At 37.6% G+C, this 21,039-nt stretch overlaps 1 protein-coding gene and 2 long non-coding RNA genes across 5 annotated transcripts; 2 read left to right on the top strand and 1 right to left on the bottom strand.

The window, feature by feature from the left end:
* Positions 1 to 318: 318 nt before the first annotated feature.
* On the bottom strand, positions 319 to 20,235 carry Argk1 (Arginine kinase 1). 2 transcript variants are annotated; one of them, XM_003705960.3, is made up of 4 exons: positions 20,097 to 20,235; positions 2,214 to 2,574; positions 1,605 to 1,979; positions 319 to 1,519 (listed from the first exon to the last, which is right to left on the bottom strand). In XM_003705960.3, exons 2-4 carry the CDS (start codon positions 2,556 to 2,558, stop codon positions 1,172 to 1,174), a joined length of 1,068 nt encoding a protein of 355 aa, XP_003706008.1. In that variant the 5' UTR covers positions 2,559 to 2,574; positions 20,097 to 20,235; the 3' UTR covers positions 319 to 1,171. The 2 variants fall into 2 exon arrangements, with proteins under 2 accessions (XP_003706008.1, XP_012146859.1); XM_012291469.2 differs by lacking the exon at positions 20,097 to 20,235 and adding an exon at positions 6,784 to 6,934.
* LOC143265647 (uncharacterized) lies at positions 10,097 to 16,354 on the top strand. The gene is made up of 3 exons (XR_013040308.1): positions 10,097 to 11,855; positions 12,358 to 12,509; positions 13,931 to 16,354. It is a non-coding gene; the product is annotated as an uncharacterized LOC143265647 (long non-coding RNA).
* LOC143265646 (uncharacterized) lies at positions 17,984 to 20,992 on the top strand. Of its 2 annotated transcripts, XR_013040307.1 has the most exons (5): positions 17,984 to 18,159; positions 18,750 to 19,048; positions 19,112 to 20,553; positions 20,671 to 20,776; positions 20,860 to 20,992. It is a non-coding gene; the product is annotated as an uncharacterized LOC143265646 (long non-coding RNA). The 2 variants fall into 2 exon arrangements; XR_013040306.1 differs by having other exon boundaries at positions 17,984 to 19,048.
* Positions 20,993 to 21,039: the final 47 nt, after the last annotated feature.

Raw genomic sequence — 21,039 nt, 5'->3', positions numbered from 1 at the left:
GTCAGGTCGGAGAAAGTATCGGGCGTAAATTTCCAATTTGGAAATTCAAGTATTTAGAAATTTATAAGTTTCAAATTTGGATCACGAGAATCCATTTGAGCCCGCCCTATTTTCTCCAACTTAACCCGAAATATCCGAGGTCTCGCATGTTTCGAGTACCTGATTAAACTTGATTCACCCGAGCCCGAAATATTGGGCACTTACACATCCCCAACGATTACAGACGTCCTCGAAACAGTTACAATAAGATGTTCTTGACGATACGAATGACAGTGACACGATACAAAAGCAACAGGGTTAAAAAAGAAACAATAAGAATAAAGAAATGAAAGAATACTGCGTGTATTTCTTTAGCATGCTGGATTACATGTCCTTAGAAAAAGAAAACGGGGTGAAACAAAATCAAAATACTGTTTAAAATAATAATTGCATATTATAATGTATAATACAAGCTTTTCTTCACTTTTGCTTTTTTCTTGATTGATGGGAAGGAACTTGAGTCAACATAAGAGACAGTAATAATAATAATTAAAATAACGGTAATAATATTAATAATAATAGTAATTGCAACGCGTGTAAATAGGAGACGGTGGAAACGAAAGCTGCCCATACGTTTACGACAAAAATCTCAAATTTCTGGAAACTCAAGACATCTAATTTACGATCAGACTCGACTACACGAGCTAAATCTCTGATATTCCCTTGAACGAACAAAGCTTTTCGTCGTCACTGTTTTAGAACTCTAAGGACGCGCGTGTAGAGGGTCTCAGCACATCAAGGACCAAAATATTTATCTAAAATTATGGGGGACCAAATCTGTCCCTATGTGTTTTCATTTCATAACAACGCGTGAATTGAAAAATGCCCCATTTTGTTTCTTTCTTTCCAAACTACGATTTTCCTCTTTTCTCTGATAGATTCATATTTATGCAGAATCAAACGTTCACAACGTTTCTTTTTGATCTTTAACGAGTTCACGACTCTCTTTTCAGGGATTTCTCGAAACCCCGCCACGAAGTACGCTCATTCCGCTAGCAGAAATCAGTACGAACGTTGAAAGAGAATCTTTATATTCGTTTCTTCAAGGAGGAAGGTCCTCGATGCGTCAAGAACGTCTAAAGGGTGAATAAAAGAGGGAGATGGTCGCATATCGGTTGTCTCCTGGCGCGCTTTAAAGTTCCTTCTCGAGCTTGATCAGCTCGGCGATTCCATCGTGCATCTCCTTCACAGCCTGATACTCGGTAAGGCCGAGACGTCGTTTGTTGGAAATGTCGTAGATGCCACCTTCGGCCTCGGTGTGCTCACCACGGGTACCGCGGACCTGGAGGTTGAATTTGCCGGCGATTTCCTCAAGCTTCGCCCTATTGGCGGCGAGCTTGGGCACCTTGATGTGCACAGAGGCACGTACTGTAGTACCCAAGTTCGTTGGGCAGAAAGTCAGGAAACCAAGACGATCGTGGTGAGAGAAGGGAAGTCGCTTCTCGATTTCGTTGACAGCAGTCACCAGACGGCGGTAGACCTACAAAAAAGCCAGTTGTAAATACTTGTGCTCCCTTGCCTATCACAAGGTTTCATCTCGTAAAGTCACATTGTTAGATATGTACCTGTCCAAGATCACCACCCATTTGCATAGAAATAATACGAAGGTGATCTTCTTCGTTAACCCAGACCAAGAATGTTTTAGCGTCGTTGTGGTAAATACCACGTCCAGTGGGCCAGAAACGGCAAGCGTTGGCAGCTTGCAAGAAGCGGTCACCCTCCTTGAAGAGGAAGTGATCGTCGATCAATTTTTGCTGCACCTCTTTGCTCATGCCGGTCAAAGGATAGAAGGTTCCCTTCAGTTCACCCTCCAAACCAGACAAGGTGCTGGAAACCTTCTCTTCCATCTCCTTGTATTGAGCTTCGGTCAAGCATGGGTTGAATGGGTAACCTTCCAAGGAACGACCACATCTTACACGGGTAGAAACAATGAATTCACCCTAGACAAATAAAAAAATCAGTTAATATTCTGAGTGTTCATTTTGCGCATATTTTACTGTTTAATCTTTTCCTGTTTTATCTAATCACAAATTAAATTTACATCTATTTTATTTCATTAATGTTATGAAGGTAATAAAACATTGAATATAATAGATTTCTACAGATGTCTACTTAATTTATGATTGGACAGCAAGAAAATAGATTGAATATTTATCTTGATTCTTAATACTAACAGCCGGGTCAAGGTTGCCAAGAGAGTCAACATCACCAAAGTCCTTTGGTGGATGCTTGTCAGTCTTCTTGAAACCACCATGGTAGTCTTCGATGATGGGGTCAAAGAGGTCAGCAAAGACTGAGTAGGACTCAGCGTCAGGTGCATATATACCAACACCAGAGTCCAGATTCTCAACACCAGACTGGATCACATCCAGAAGAGTGGAACCAAAAGAGGTTTTCTTTGTTTTCAGCTGATCAAACACTTCCTTGGTCAGATATTTCTTCAGCAGAGACTTGCTGTCAGAGGTAGACACTTTGGTGAAGCCAGCCTCAAGTTTATCCAAAACTGCCTGGTCCACCATGTTGCTGTTCTTTTTACTGCAAAAAAATGAGAACACTTTAAGTTAATTTTGTTTAATAAAAAGAATATTGAACACAAATATTTAACAGTCACATTAAGGGTTCATTATGTCAAGAATTTGAAATTTAAAATTCAATGAAATAAAATTTTTCTATTTACAAGAGGCACATGTATGAAAAATATGCTAATGTAAGCATGATTAATTTCCGTTTAGAAACTAGGTTCCAGAGGTACAGTGTGGTCATCAGTCAGACATGTTTAAAACTGATTAAGGTAAAAGCAGACCTTCTGTGATAATGCTATAAAATTTCTTATCAACGATTCTTATCTCAAGTATTACGTACACGTTTTTGCCGTATTATTTATACTAAATCATCGACGATTATCGCACAATGATTATTCGTTATCATAAATTATACAGGTTTGAAGATTTTGCTAGATCCGTTGTATCGATAAAATATCTATAAAATACAAAGTTCTCTTTAGACTGATATATTAGAAAATATTAATTCTTGTTTCGTAAATTAAAAATTGCGTAAGAGCAACAACAGAGATCGTTCGAATCTATGCGTTACTCACGTTTGGATAAGCCTGACAAGTTGTCGACCAAAGAATCGGGTCGAAGGTTGTGTCAGGACTTCCATCGAGGATCGGATTACTTTAAAGAGCATGGAGAACTTGTCCACGAAACGATCCTTGAATGGAGACCAACTTTTAGTCCCCGATCTCGTGAGAATTCCACGAAAGGGTACATTGTTTTTAAAATACAATTTGCAAAGGCAACATGGTCGCAAATCTCATGCGTGAATTTGGCCACAGTTCTCGGAGCATACGAACAGAGATTTTTAAATATAACATCGATCTGTGTATCACGTGTCAGTTTGTGCAAAATATGCTCACAGTTGAGTTAAATTTAACCTCGGGTAAATTTATAGTTTCTCACAGTACAATTGACACTCGTTATATTGATAGACGCTAAATTTTCTTGTACATCGACTTCTATGCTAATGGCGCTCCCGCGCTTAGCGCACGGAAGCCCACGAAGATTCACGAAGATCGCCGATATCGAACGAGGAAGACTCTCCGTTCAATACTGATCTTTAGATCGTCGATATTAAACAAGGATTCTTTACATCTTCGTTCAATACCGAATGTTAGATCGTCACGTGTTATATTGCAGTGTATCTAAATACTATTTTTGAATCTGAGATGGAATACGTATAATAAAAAGTATCTCTCGAACAATATAACGAGAGTCTGACAGTACAGTGATTCTCAGCAATATTGACACACTGTGCGATCAGTGGCATAGGCGTGTTCCGTCGTTGGTGCACTTTTTGAGACAGTACTTCCGCTCGAACTCAACGAACTTCGAAAAAGATTTATAATCGAGCATCTTTAGAAAGAAATTTCGCGGAGTATCGAGTTTGTTGTTTCGAACGAAAACCAGTGCCAAATACGTACTCGTCCTCGACAGTCGTGTCGTCCGACGACTCGCATATGCCCATTATTGACGCACATACGCCCATTGTCGACGATTATGCGTTCGATTATCACCTTGCCGCTTATACGTCTATTTATAAGCGACGCGAATCTTCTTTATCGTTCGATGTTTGTCAGGAGTCAGGATCGGGATGAGATCTCATCTTTAACTTCCTGCCGGAGTTTCTTTGTTACTAAATCATTTTTCTATCTGTGAACGGTGCTCGGATTCAATTTTAATGTCAGGTGTTGTGCTAACCGGGGTGATGGAAATTTTTTTAGGACCAAAATTTGTGACAGGAGTCTCAAGGATATAATTTATAATTATTGTAAATAATAATATGAAGGTTTCACATTATGGTTGTTATACCATAAGGTATTTTTTGTGGAAATAATTAGTGTCTCAGATTAATCTACGTGACGTCATACAGAATATTTTCTACTTCCATAATAGTTCTGAATTGAACTACTCAACTTAAACGTAACTGTAACTATTAAACATAAATTTCTCCAGCTATTGGTTAATGCATTTCAATGATCGGAGAAATTGAAATAAATGTTTCCCAGAAACTTTCCAGCTAATTTATATTTCAGTACCTAATTTCTCCCTGGAAGTATAACAATGGAGAGGTGGATGCAGCTTGATATATCGTGCGAAATGCAAATAAAATTTTTCAGTCGACCTGTTTCCACGCCCCTATGTAAGGGCAAGGGTTGACCCTTTTGTGCGAACGAACGTAGGGTAGCTATTAATGCTGGGTACACACTCCGAGGCTTAAGATCGAGTTAAACTCGATACTCGATTAAAGGAACAAAGACGATTTAACATTCGATGAATCACGATTGAGTCATTTAACTGATACTAATTACTCTTCGCAGTTTAAGCGAACGTTCATTTAATATTTGTTCAGAAAGGGAATTTAATACCCGATTCAGGTGCTCAAAATTAAGCCTAAAGTTGACAGAGAGCAGTTTTAAATAACATTAAAGCGCAAGTACACTTCATGTATAATAAACGAACCGTAAAAGGCTGATCTCGAGTTCCCTGCTTCATTCATTATTAATTCCATGAATGTCTGATCTGACGTACTCTAACGTCACTGTACCGACACACAGTGACGTCACCGTAGAAAACTTCGAAATTACCCACCCTAATTAAATTGCTTCAAAAGCTACTGAAAAATATAATCTTATCATTTAACATTCTGCTAACTGGAGCAAACATTGAAAGTAATCTAATCTAACATAGGATGTAATTCAATCATTCAATGTAATAAACCTAACAGTTTTATTGTACCATTTAATTACCTGACTATTAAATGATTACTTGTAATGGTTGGACTATAACCTAACTTAAAGGCAAAACCTAACCTGATATTCGTAAAATCTAACAGGTTTATTGTACCATTTAATTAACTGACTATTAAATGATTGCATATAATGGCTGGACTATAACTTAACTTAAAGGCATAACCTAACATGAGATTCGTCAAACCTAACAGGTTTATTGTACCATTTAATTAATTGACTATTAAATGATTACATATAATGGTTGAACTATAACCTAACCTAACCTGAGATTCCTAAAACCTAACCTACCAGACGCAATTACCTCTAAAATCAGACTAAGTTAAGTTCAAAGAAAATACATAACCTAACCATTAAATGATTGTTGCATATAATGGTTGGACTATAATCTAACCTAAGGAAGTAACACCTAACTTGAGATTCGTAGAATCTAACCTACCAGACGCAATTACCCGTAAAATCAGATTAAGTTAGGTTCAAAGAAAATACATAACCTAACCATTAAATGATTGTTGCATATAATGGTTGGACTATAACCTAACCTAACGAAGTAACATCTAACTTGAGATTCATTGAAACCTAACCTACCAGACGCAATTACCTGTAAAATCAGATTAAGTTAGGTTCAAAGAAAATATATAACCTAACTATTACATGACTGTTGCATATAATGGTTGGACTATAACCTAACCTAAGGAAGTAACATCTAACTTGAGATTCATTGAAACCTAACCTACCAGACGCAATTACCTGTAAAATCAGATTAAATTAGGTTCAAAGAAAATATATAACCTAACTATTACATGACTGTTGCATATAATGGTTGGACTATAACCTAACCTAAGGAAGTAACATCTAACTTGAGATTCATTGAAACCTAACCTACCAGATGTAATTATTTATAAAGTCAGATTAGGTTAGGTTCGATGAAAATACATAACCATTAAATGATTGTTGTATATAATAGACTACAACTATAATATATTATAGACTATTACATAATGGTTAGAGTACCTAATGGAATATATAACACCTAAGATTCATACGATGGAACCTAATCTACTAGACCCAATTACCTGTAAGATTAAGCTAGATTCAAAGTTCGAAGAGAAATAGATAACGATTAGACGTAATATTTTATCTGAACGAGTATCGTTAAATATACATACAATAACGAATAAGTCATATTATTAATAAGTAATAATAAATGTTTATGTATAATAAATAAAAGCATAATAAATGTATATGTATAATAAATAAGAGAGTAATAAATGTATATGTATAATAAATAAGAGTATAATAAATGAATACGTATAATAAATAGATATATATAATAATAAATAGATAAATGTCGTCAAGTACGAATACCAGTTGAGCCAATAAAAGAATGGATCGCACGACAAACCTTTAGAAGGACTTATCCGGCGGATACGTACTCGTCGCTCGACGTGGTATCCTTCGAAGTACATCCGCCCATGACGACGACGGCGACGACGGCGGCGATGACGACGCCCCAGCGAGAGAGACAGAGACGAACAGGGAGAGAGGGGAGAGAGCTCGAACCGTGCGTGTATTCACCTCCGATAATCGAACTTCACCTCTTCACTTCCTCCCGTCTGTGCACAACCCCGGAGAATCTCCGTAACCGGAAGTTTCGCGAGGGTAATCGGTCCAGGAGAACTCGCGAATCAAGATGGACGGAAAACGAAAGCGTGTATACGTATCTCGTGCTTTAACTCACACGGAACACAGATTCGAGTATTTCGAAGCACTTCCGGTCGCCCTTGGGTGCCTATGGCCTCTATATATTCATGCGTTGGCAGCGTGTCAAAGGTCGTCTATAGTAAAATACTTCTTCCTTGTTCCCTTTGATTGCCTAACAAACGATCGATGATCATCCGATTTTTCCAACGGAGGACAATTTTACAGAAAATCTCTAATTTTATCTTGCAAGACGAGGCGCAAAATAAAATTCGAGTAATCCATAAAATTGAGCTTCGTAAGACCGGTACACTTCCGGTTGCATACTGGCTGACTCGAGTAGTACAGAAATTCAAGATCGTTTCGAAAACTAAAAACCAGCGGAAAGAAACATCGAGCAAGGGTTCGAGTAATCGCGATCAATGCATCGCACTATTATTACTGTCTTTCCTGGTTGCCGGTGAAAATGAAAGGGAACTGCGTGTCCCGGGGAACCCCTAGCCGACCGTCAATCGATATACGAGCTAACCGAAACAAAATTTCACGCTTCAACTATTCGCGGAAAAAAGGTTACAAAAAGGACCGGTGAATCAGCCAGTTGCAACCGAAATTTATTTGCTTCATTGGCGTAACTGGGCTTTTTGTGGGATGGACAGCACCTGCGTGTTTAGGGTGTCAATGACCCACTCGGTGCGTGAATTTGGGGACCTGTGGATTTGGGAATTCGAGGACTCAAGAACTTGGAAATTTAGGGATACGGGAATCGCAAAAGGGGACGGAATTCTTGGGGATTTTTATGATCAGGGTTGGAAACTAGGGGTGGAGAAATTTGAGGATTTAGCACTCAGAAATTTGGGGGTTGAACTTGAAAATTTGAGGGAGGTCCAGAGATTAGGGTTGAGAGTTGGAAATTTAGGGAGGTGCAAATTCTTGGGGATTTTTATGATTAGGGTTAGGGGTGGAGAAATTTGAGAATTTTGGCACTCAGAAATTTGGGAGTTGAACTTGAAAATTAGAGGGAGGTCCAGAGATTAAGGCTTGGGAGTTGCAAATTCCAGGGACGTTGTATTCAGAAATTTGAGAATTTAAACACTTAGAAATTTGGGAATTTATAAACTTGAAAATTGGAGACCTAGAAGGTCCAGATACCTGAGGTTCAAGTGAAAATTGTAGGATTTGAAAAGGGTGAAATGGACTTTGCGGAAGTGTGAAAATCTAGGACCTCAGGAACCGATATCTGGGTAATTTGATCGCAAATTTCTACGGAGGGCCCACCTTAGTTACGCCAATGACTCTGTACTCACCAGTTGATGATCAAAGATCGAAGATTAAAAAGCACAAGTAAAAAACACTTTCAAAAATGGTCTCGTTGTGCGTGATTAGCTCCTGAGGAAAGTAGAATCTGTTCGTGTGTGACTTAAACTTAACCGAATGATCGAACAGGTTCACCTGGTTCGCGCGTTAAACGTGGTAAAAAATGTTCGGTGTGTCGCGTGTGATGTGAACACTACAGTCTCTACGCTATCACTAAGCAGGAGGCATTTCTGCGTGCCGTGATCTCTCTCTGTCTCTCCGGGCACCTCCCTCCCTCCCACGGGCTCTCCCCGTCTCTCTCTTTCTCTCTCCCTTCGACCGTACACGGATCCGTTCTCGTCTCTTTCCGTCGCTGTCATTCTACTCGTACGCGTTTCTCCTTCTGTTCAAAAGCGACTTTCGCGGACCCCCGATCACGCTGTCTCGCTTTTTCACCCGGCGGATCCTCCTCTGAAAGGCATCCCCGTTTTTCCCGGTTTCACCGCGGCCGTCTCTTTTCGCCGGGATGCATCTTGCTCCTTGTCCTATCGGTTTGTCCTTTTCTCGCCGCCGGCTCGCGACAGTTGTTCTCCTCGTTTTTCTCACGACGTGTCGCTCTTTCTCTGTCTCGCCGACTGCTTCAGGGTGGGGCACACCGGCGTCCAGCACAGAAGGATACCCGGTCGATAGCACGCACCTACACCGACGCCGGTCTGCAGCCTCCGTACGCGCGGAAAATCACGCACACACGCCTTTACTTAATCACGTGTGTACTTACACACGGGGCCCCAGCAGTTTTCGGCCTTGCTCTTACGCCGACCTTTCGCGCTAGAGTCCTGCGGGACTTTGCTTTTTTGTACTCTCATTTTATTGTCCTACGTTGTTTAATTATCATCTTAGGTTTTTTATTTTCAAAGTTCACATTTATGAAATAAATGATATAAGTTTATTCTATAAGCTAGTATACGTTATTTATTTTTAGTTCAGCTTTAATTTATATGTGATCAAGTCTAGGTTTAATAGATTTCGTATTGAAGTCTAAGACCTATTATTGATCATTGTTCAATTATCAATATCTGATACTATCTTTATATCGTTCGGGATTAGGCATCGTATGTGACGCGATCATTCGGATTATAACTTCAAGTCTAATTAAATAATTTTATTGTTCAAATATTAACGTCAACCTTCCTTAACTTCTGAACTCCTAATTTAATGTAAATTTATAATATAATATATTTGTTTCCGTTTGAAAGGTACATTCCGTGATTTCCCGCGTGTGAACCCCTGTGGACCCCGTAGCTGCGGTATCAAAAGATTCTACCCCATCAATTTTTAATTACAATAAGATTTAACTTTTTTAGTAAGTCATAAACGTTATAAGTAACAAATAAAGTAGAATAATTCCGGAAGAGTATATAAAATGAGGAAGTATCCAAGAGTTAAAAAGGCAACTAAATATTCTATAAATGTCCCAAGTTACGGGAACCATTATCCATTCTCGAGAATTTAATATTTGATTCCGACACGGGATCTTCGGAATTACTTTGAGCGGTATATATTACGTGTACGGAATCGCGATGACGTCTAGGAGCAATAACAGAAGCACCAATAAATGGCTCCCGTCTACTTGAAGCTATTTGGCGAAAGTCGATGGCACATTATGCATGCGCGGTAACTCACGCACGCGTGCTACACGCGGACACGGTGAAATTGCTTCAACTCTACTACTATACCAACGATATGGTAATTCGTTCTACATCGCTGATTTACCATGTCATGCTCGTTAAAAATATTTCATTTATTAGAGTACTCGTTAAGTAGGCCTTTTTTCGGTGACTACCTTTGTTAATAGTACTGGTATCAAGCAATTTCTCAAAACTGAAGACGGAGAATTTGGACCTTTTTAATGTACGAATTTGTTAATTTATAAACTTGAAAATGTCGACTTGAAAAAACTTGAAAAAGATTAACACTAGAACTACCGACATTAAATGCTCGTTTATCGAAGAATGAAAAATAAAATGAAAAGGTAAATAAATAAATACTAAAACATCAAGTAACATATAGAACTAGTTTTTACCTCAACAAAATATGACAGACATTTCCATAAAATCACGACAATAAAATTTTGTAATATAAAATGTGAAATCTGAAGCTAGTCATTTTGACTGGTTGGTAGTTCTAGTGCTAAAAATTTCGACTTGAAAAAGCTTGAAAATTTCGACTCGAAATTACTTGAAAATTCCAAGTTGAAAAAGCTAAAAAAATCCAACTCGAAGAACTTGAAAATTCCAACTTGAGAAAGCTTACAAATTTCGACTCGAAGAACTTGAAAATTCCAACTTGAAAAAGCTCGAAAATTTCGACTTGGAAAAGCTTGAAAATTTCGACTCGAAAAAGCTTAAAAATTTCGACTTGGAAAAGCTTGAAAATTTCGACTCGAAAATACTTTACAATTCCAACTTGAAAAAGCTAAAAAATCCCAACTCGAAGAACTTGAAAATTCTAACTTGAAAAGGCTAAAAAATTCCAACTCGAAAAACTTGAAAATTCCAACTTGAAAAAGCTTGAAAATTCCAACTCGAAAAACTTGAAAATTCCAACTTGAAAAAGCTTAAAAATTTCGACTTGAAAAAGCTTGAAAATTCCAACTTGAAGAAGCTAAAAAATTCCAACTCAAAGAACTTGAAAATTCCAACTAGAAAAACTTGAAAATTCTAAGTTAAAAAAGCTAAAAAATTCCAACTAGAAAAACTTGAAAATTCCAAGTTGAAAAAGCTAAAAAATTCCACCTCGAAAAACTTGAAAATTCCAACTTGCAAAAGCTAAAAAATTCTAACTCGAAAAACTTGAAAAAGCTAAAAAATTCCAACTCGAAAAACTTGAAAACTTCAACCTCAAAAAACTTGAAAACTTCAACCTCAAAAAACCTGAAAATTGCAACCTAAAAAACCTTGAAAATTCCACCTTAAAAAAACTTGAATACCAATCGAATACATTACATAAATCTACTTAGCTCGCAAGAAAATCAAACACTTCCCTCCGTCAATCTCCAAATATTCACAATTGAATAATGTGCACATCAGTTGCAAAACGGTATCGAACCCCGCAGCGAATAAAACGAGGAGGGCGAGCGAGTTAAGGTGCATTGAAGGAGCACCACCGACCGCGTATCCCGTTGCGTGTCACGTATCTATGTGAATACGCAATTTCACAGGCGAAGAAGGATGCAGATTGGTGGCTGGTAAATGCATGATTACTGCACCGTGCCCTGGGCAATAATGGAGGTGTGAACGGTCGTAAGATGTCATTTTCTTCATTCAGTTGCGCGTGCATCGGTGCATGCAAGCGGTTATGAATGGAGGATTCATTCTGTAAAACGCTTTTGCTATTCGTCCAATAGCACTTTCATTCGTTATTTTATATTTGGGTTTTTTGTAATGTATATTTGGGACAATTATGTAAGAATTATATTCTAAAAATCTCAGAAGGCGACATGGTGAATGTACAAGTAGGTACAGAAATAGAGAGGTACAAATGGGTGCATGTATACAGAAGTACAAATGTAATTTGCAAATTTAGAAATATGGGAATTTACATCTTCTCGTATTGTCTGCGCTATTTAAGAAGTCCGCTCACGCGACATCGCGTGCTACGTACACAGTATTCCACCATCGTGGCACAGATCGACCGACGCCTTGTGACCATGTTATTAATTCTTACAATATTTGCACACATGAATCTATATTATAACTATATGTATCTAAAGTATAGTAACCCTGTTTAAATTGATGTTTGTACAAATTAAACTATATGTACAGTGTCCCACAACTATTGTAGTATGTTTGATATAATATTTAAAGTAAAATAGTGTCTACAATAACTGTGAAATATCGTGCATAACCGTGTTTAACGTACATCTTAATGTACCTTCCGGGTGAAAATGGCACCGTCTAGCGGAAGTTAAATACACGGTTCTAATCTCTCAGACGAAACTCATTACGTGTTTCTAGGGCAAGTTGAAGCCATCGTGAAAAAAAGGAGAGTAACGATTCGTCTCTTTGCTGCCCCTTTCGAAGTTTTTCACGTTACAGTGAAAAGACTCGAGGAGAGAAGGATGAAAGAGCGAAGAGGGTGCGAGCAGAAACAACCACACGGGGCCATGGTAAACGCAGACACTTTGTTTCTATTGTTTCGGCTTGTTGGCCGATTTATGGCCACTTGCATCCCGCGTACACGTTATCTTTCTTTATTCCTGTCAAAAGGCCAACCGTAATTATTGTCTACCTTTTAATTAACTTGCGGTACTAATTAACCGTATCGGATGAAACCTCTGTTCGAGTAATTATGTTTTACAAGTTGTAGACTACTGTCTGATCTTTAGATTCGTGGATTTATAAACTTCTAACATCGACATGTTCTTACATTCATATGTAACTTAACTCCTCAACAATTTTCTAAATAGTTCATAGATAGTTAATTATACTTGAAGAGACTCAATAATTAATTATTGAATTATACAAGTAAAGGTAAAATGTTAAGCATATTTTCCCTTCAACCTTGATTACACAGATTATAGTTACAAGTGAGCTAAAAATTCAATTGCTGTGATAATACAATTCTTGTATATGGTACATGTGAACTGTAAGGTGCGTCACGTGTGCGTCACAAGTTTAAATGTATCATACATCATTTATACAATAATGTAGCACATTTTGCTTCAATCTTCAATTCAATTTCAGTGAAAATATAATTTCGGTTCAGTACATATGAACTGTAGGGTGCGTCATCAGTGCGTCACGTCATTGTACACCAAAGAGTTAAATGTACCATACATCATTTATATAATAACGTGGCAAATTTTGTCTTCATCCTTCGTCATACAGATTATAATTACAATTGAACCAAAAATTTCAGTGAAAATATAACTCTGGTTCAGTACATATAAACTGTAGGGTGCGTCATCAGTGCGTCACGTTATCATAGAGCAAAGAGTTAAATGTACCATACATCATTTATATAATAACGTGGCAAATTTTGTCTTCATCCTTCGTCATACAGATTATAATTACAATTGAACCAAAAATTTCAGTGAAAATATAACTCTGGTTCAGTACATATAAACTGTAGGGTGCGTCATCAGTGCGTCACGTTATCATAGAGCAAAGAGTTAAATGTACCATACATCATTTATATAATAACGTGGCAAATTCTGTCTTCATCCTTCGTCATACAGATTATAATTACAACTGAACCAAAAATTTCAGTGAAAACATAACTCTGGTTCAGCACATATGAACTGTAGAATGCGTCATCAGTGCGTCACGTTATCATAGAGCAAAGAGTTAAATGTACCATACATCATTTATATAATAACGTGGCAAATTTTGTCTTCATCCTTCGTCATACAGATTGTAATTACAATTGAACCAAAAATTTCAGTGAAAACATAAGTGCGTCACGAGTGCGTCGCCCTACAGTAAGAAGTTGAACGTATCATTATATAATAATTTAGTACAAAAAAGATATTTGTCAGGAGTAAATTATGGAAGATCATTAATCGTGAACATTTCTAATCAATTGCAGGTTTATCAGTTGCAACGTGACACAAACTGGAAGAGAATAGGATAAAGAAAGAAAGACGATACAAGAGCGATTATGATCTCGGGATCGAGTTTCGAGTACAAGTTGATAAGACGATCGGTAACACCGTGTTCCATTATCGAGCACTGATAACGTTATTCTTCCAGCCTTCATTTTCGAAAATCATGGATAATGATCGCGAGATAGACCGACCTTCGGTTTTTTCCTCCGAATTCGCGAAACAAAAGTTTCTATAGTCGAAAAAGTGGAGCCGATTACACAATACGTAACGCGAAAATCATACACGGGAGACAGTGCTCGTAACATCCTGTTACGTCATCGTCGCATTATACCGATGCGTTTGGAATACAAATTTGAGTCTGTTTTGAGAATGCAAATTTTAACGGGTTGCAAAACAAGGAACACAGGGATAAAAATAAATTCTTTGTGGTATGAATAAATTTTTTGAAGTCTTCACGAGAATTTTGAGCTGTTCTTAATTTCGAAGATTCAAATTGCTCGCTTTACGTAACACAAAAGTCGTCGAGATAACTCGGGGTAAACAGAGACGCAATCTTTTAATACCTGAAAGATATCACACGATTATTTCTGCAAATTGCACTAAATTCGCGCACTGCGCGTGCGTCGCAAGTTATTTGTTTCGGGATCACGTGGAATTCTTCTCGAATATAAATTCTCAAAATTTATGATTTCACCAAAGCGAAAGTCTGAGAACAAATTTCAGAATTAAGGTGTTCAATATGAAATTGAAAAACTTGCAATTTGAAGGTTGCAAAACTTGTTGCAATTTGAAAGTACACAAATTTGAAAATTTAATTTTTGAGTCTGAATGTTAACAAAATTAGAACATCGAATGATTAATGCCTTTTGTAGCAAATGTTCTCATTTTTCTTCGAAAGGAAATATCATTAATATTTCCACGAAAAGTGATTCGAGATGTCAAGGATCGCTCGTCACGGCTATGACTCCAACAATGAGTAATTGCATATCGATGCGAATTATACCGCGGTAGACTTCCACGAGAAGATAAACACCGGGTCCATTTAAAGAGGACGTTTTATAAATAACACTATCGCGTTAAGTTGCTTTACGCGAACTTAGCAAATATTTGCGGGCGGATTTTTCGTCTGCGTTATGTAACAGTTTCTACCATTGTGCTTTCTCAAAAATAATCTGAAATATTTATAAAAATGTCCGGGTAAAATTTACCGTCGAATAACAACACTGACAAGGGAATTCAATGACGATTTATAAAAATCTCCGGATAAAATTTATCCTTGTATAACATCAATGACAATGAAATTTACGAGCGATCAAATAAATTTACGTATCGCGAATAAGACTCGGAGATCGAAGCTATATATGCAGATACGTTAATTGATTCGTGGAATATGATATATTGATAAGTTTACGCAAAATAGATGCATGAAAAGTATCGATGTTATTGGATTACCGGAGAGGCGTAAAAGCACGTCGTTAGCATAGAGTAGGAAATGAACGGGCAACTCGCCGGATGCGCTCGTTTCTGAATGGCTCGACTAATTCGCCCAAGGAATCGCGACGAATTAGACGGATTCCAACCGAGTTGTATCGCCATTTCCGCGATAATCGACCGACCGCGAAACCGTGAAATTGCAGCGTCTTTCCACTGCAAAATACGGAGCTAATCGCTCCGACGAATCGAGCGTGAATTCACCGTGAAATCTCGTGAAGACATGGCGGCACTTGCGACACTTTTCAGTCCAAAAATTTTGGAAACAAGATTGCAAAAATTTTCGTAATAAAATCTTGCTTGACAAGTTTTATCGTACTCATGTACATTTATTTCTGTATATGACACGTAACAGAAAGCAATGTCTCGAAGCTTCGCATATTTTCACCGGTTCATTCTTGTAACTAGCCGGTGTCCGATTTCGTGTTTGATGAAGATAAATTGCTACGTCATGTCTGGTTATGAGAATAAAGTATGCGACATTAAAGCGTTCTTCGAAAAGAAAATTTATTCGCGTCCGTTCCTTTGCAAAATTGTTAATTATCTCCAATAAATTCAATCTATTTGATGTTTAATATAATTTAATAATGTAAAGAATATTTCGATAATTATTTGACGTAAAATTGAGAGAAATTGTTAGTTTAAGCGTGCGTCGATAAATATTAATTTTTAGTAATCATTTTTACCGATGTATTATCGATTACGTGTACAGGTGCGCAGTGACTTAGTGCGCACCCTGGCGGCGCGCGAGTGAAGCTACTTTGCCGCAAATCAAATGCGCGCGAATATTTGAATGTTCATAATCGACGCGCGGTAAATCTTTACAAGTCTTAAGCTATTTAAATACAGTCTTTAATATACAAGGCATTTAATACTAGTTCTAATACACTCAGTCTACTAAATTAGTAAGTAAATTGTCTTAATTAATAAGTAAATTGTCTTAAAAGTAATTTAAACATTTATATATGAATACAATTAAATTGTTATATTTACTCTAAAGTATTTATCAACGAAGAGCAATAATAAATAAGTAGACTGTGAAGAAATCCAAAAAATTTAAGCTATGAGTATCTAAAAGAAGGCGACGCAAACAACTAACTGCTCACTGATTGTGACTTAGCCAATTTATATTTTTAAACTCATGTAACTTCATCGCTGGCCTCAATTATTTGACTCGAGGCTTTAACCTCTTATTGGCTCGTTATTATTTCAACAGTAACATTCACGATCAGACAATGAATCAAGTTGTAAATTAAATACAAAAAAAGGTACATGAAAAGCAATTTTCACTTCTGACGAAGCTTCCGGAAAGTTCGTAACTACTACCGCGTAATGCAGTTATTGTCAAGGTGAAATACTAAAATGATGTAGGCGCAGGGAACCTATATGAATTATTTAGGGCTTACTATACCCAAGAACCTTCTAGATAGCATTTACCCTTAGAACGGTGTATAAATTTTCGTCGAATAGACGTGGTATGGCCAATAAAGCTCAAATATTTAACGCACCTGCAAGGTTAATCGATAGGGCTATATCTTTAAATGGTAGCCTATGTGCCGAGATTAGATTGCGTTATCAAATTCTGAACCAGAAAATTCCAAAGAGTTCAAAGGCTTTAATTTAAAATAGTTATTAATAGCACGTTAAAATTAAACAAGTCAAAGTTAAAAAAAAAGTCTTCAAAGAGTATAGAAAATCATTACTTTCAAAGAATAAAATTCTATTATAGTTAAAAGAAATTATGTTAATTTTATCGAGACAACGTCATTCGATCAATTCTAAATTTATCTCAATTTTCATTGATATTTTCCCGTCTCAGAAATAGTACGGTTTCCTGTGATTTAAAGGTGAGATTTTTATTGGCTATAAAACAGGCATAAGGAAAGAGTTAAATACCGCAAGTTTATCGCGTCAAATTTTTTTAGTTGAATAAGAAACATGAAGTTACATTTATAGCTCAATTCAATATGGCTGACTTCTATTTTCACTTCAAAGAAATTTCAGAATATAAGAATTAAACAAATTTGTAAATTAAAATAATTGATATATTTAGAAGTAGAGCGCGTTCGAACGAGTCTGTAAATGCCCGGTTTGTCTACCTTTAACGGTAATACTGTCGCGAAGAATCGATGAAAGAAAAACATCCTCGGCACCAGCAGACAGGCGTGCATTCCTATTCGTCCGTGTATGCGCGGTTCATATATACGCACACGTCTACACAAACGTGAAACGACGCGTTCCTTGCACGCAGAGCCCCGATCGGGAGACCGCCAACTATCAATTTCCGTTTTGAATTACCAAACGCCATAACGCATGCACGCGCCGCTCAAACGAATCTCCGGTCTTCGTGACTTAACGAGGTTCCTAGTAAGAAACGCATCGATGCACATTTCTTCTTTGCTAATAAGACCGCCTTCTTCCTTGCATACATTTCAGCTGACGGTAAATCAGGATTCACACGGCACCGAACGACCAGTTATCCTGACTATATTATCGATATATCGAATTATCGATACACCGTCGATAACAGAAGTTAAACGTCCAGCTACGTGACATCGCACCATGATTACTGATCACGACTATTATGGTTCGAATATTATGGCACACGATCAACCGCTCATTGATACCGAGAAGAGGCGCGAAATATTGCATGTACATAACTTTGGAGATCGATGTATTAACCCTACGTTCCGGTAGTCTAATTAATTAGAGATAAAAAGTATGCAAATTTGTCTGTAACGTATCAAGTTCGGGCGTCGATTTTTAGGTTATGTTCCGCTCTCGTGCGTTCGTTATACCGCGGTCTTATTCGTGACTGGTTGATGAATTCATTGGAAACGTAATATCGGTTAATTGAGATGACGAAGTGATAATAATATTCATAAAGAATCTCGGTGATTTTAATGAACGTAGAATGCAACGGTGTAAAATGTCGATAGTACTTTCGAGATAAAATTAATTTAAATGAAAACGCATGCAAGATTTGGTCACGCAATATCGTGTGACAAAATGTTGGGGTCAAGTGTCTGATCACGCGATATCGCGTGCTAGAATGTCGGCATTTCAATGTCGTGGCGACTTGCTTTTCAAACCGGCGGTGCCACACAGTAACCGTCCCGACTGTGCTAACAGGAATAAATATCTATTTCGCGTTAAAGATACAGTCGTAAAAAGAATTGAAAGGACATGGATCAAAACGAAGAATTTGAGAATCACTGGCCTTACGTCCCTGGTCTTACGTAATCAGACTGCACCCACTCGTTTTACTGCACGTAGTCTGACCGTAATCTGTCAATTTACTTTTGACAGTATACCCGGAGAACGGAAATCCGATGCAGCGCGCCTTACGATTTGCATATTCGATATATTTTCAAATCATTGAATTCGATACCATCGATCAAGGCGAATCGACGGGGTTCGAGAATTGCGTAATGGTCAGGATAAACCGGAAACGAGATCCGCGGTGTGCTGCGGGATCTTTTCTGAATGTGTTCGGCGGAAATTAAACCGATCCATTCACATGCATGCATTAACAATCTAAGGTATTCACAGATTCAAGGAACAACGAAGATATTTAACTTTTAGAAGATTTTCTACTTGCAAAATAGGTAATAGCTTGTAAATGGTAATTATTGTATTATTCTCATTCAGTATTACATCAAAATCAATAGGTAAGGGAAGCGAACGTTTCGTGCGGAAAGAAGAACCACAAAGATGTAATACGGTATTATTGAAACCATCGAAGTGGGATCGATAGTAACGCAAGTAAAATGACGTTAAATAATGATTCTAAAAATCGATCTTCCTCTGTAATCCTGGCGAATTACAGAATAATAAATTTTAAATATTTCAACACATTGAAAGTTCAGTTCAAAAGAACAACCTTTAATTAACCGTGGAAATAGCTATGTTCAGTATTGCAAAATAACACATAACCTTGAAATGTAAGATAGTCGTGTCATATCTTTCAGTGAGCCTTAATTTGACACGCTCATTTATGAATTACGAGATGTTCTCGTGAAACAGAGGTTAACGTTTCTATTAAAATATTCTCTCACAGGACACGTAACTATTATATCTCTGTGACACACTACACTCAGTGCAATCAATTCTGCGTATACACGCATTTTCGTCAGTTTTTAATAATTGCGACGCAGGATTGTTAATCACGTGTTAAAACAAACGAATACAAATCGGCGATCTCTAAAATTCCGTTACAAATTGCCACACGCAACTGAATATTCCCCAAATATTTATATAAACAATATCATTAATGAAAAAAAGCAATATACAACGTGACCTAACCGATGTTTCACGATTCAATTGCGAATAATAACAGCACGTTGATTCGCTAACCTAAAAACCGGTACATGGACAGATCGCAAAGTACAATCGCCACAAAGATTACCGAAGATTGTCTCGACGATGAATCATTACTTAAATACGTGGCGGTTAGATTCTATAAAATCAAGAGGACAAAGCAAGCCGATCTCTCGGGTCGACAATCGATTGATCATTTACCGGCGACGCGATCGTTCTCGCGTAAGCCATGTCCTTTCTGCAAATTCGCGTAATAATTTTCGAAACATTTGATCGACGTGCTTTGTTACGATTAAGAGGCGAAACGGTGCAAAGGTATGGAAATATTTCGCTTACCTTTGCAGACAAAAGAAATTCGAAGGATGTGTGGTGAGTTAGTCCTCGGGCACGTCGTATGCAGGCACGAGTCGGAAACGAAGTGGCGCGGAATCAACTCGCTTCGCGACAGCCGAGAACCTCTCCTCTCTGCCTCGGCCAATCGCATCCCTCCTTTGTACATACTCCACCTCACCCCTCGGTCCTCTCCCAGGGACGGTCCGCGGTCCAGCTACGTTCCTCTGTTCCGTTATTTCTGCGAGGACTCCTTCGTTGCTACCTCGACTTTTTTTTGTCCTAATTATCCTTTGCTAACCGAAGGATAATTTGTAAGTCGTTCGAGAAACGAACGAAAAGTATGCTAGAGATCGTACGATACGTAATGTGGTCTACGGTCGAACATATCGATAATGTGTTTACCTGTGTGCGGAATATCGGAACTGTCTCTTGGGCCCCCTCTTCGAAATTACACAACTATGTAATTACATTATAATTATCAATAATGAAATTAATAATAAATTTATGTACTATTTGAGAGTATTTTATCGATGTAATTTGTTTAATTATTGATAACTACTTGGCAATTTTGAGATAGCATCAGTCGGGAATTATTATCGATTATCGAATCGACGAAATCGAAAATAAGACACGTTCGATGGCAAGCTACCTTGGGGAAGATGGCGACCACTCTTTGGCTTCTGGTTGGTAAATTTTCGAATTTATGCTAAATGTAGGAATTTAGAAAACTGAAAATGTAGAAATTTGGTGGTTTGAAAATTTTTAGTTTTACATATACATAGATTCCCCAAAGTTGAAGGCAAGTGGTGGCAGTTCTTACTATAGTTGTCCGAAGGGAGCCTACAAGGACTATAAAGCTTATGAAATGTAAGAATAAATTTGATGAATTTTCATAATTATTTTAAGCTCATAATTTTATTGCAAAGTACATTTCAACATAATAATA

Source organism: Megachile rotundata, chromosome 13, assembly GCF_050947335.1.
Source record: "Megachile rotundata isolate GNS110a chromosome 13, iyMegRotu1, whole genome shotgun sequence".
NCBI classification, from domain to species: Eukaryota; Metazoa; Arthropoda; class Insecta; order Hymenoptera; family Megachilidae; genus Megachile; species Megachile rotundata.
The sequence above is the reverse complement of the archived record's forward strand: the minus strand, read 5'-3'. Positions and strand labels throughout refer to the sequence as shown.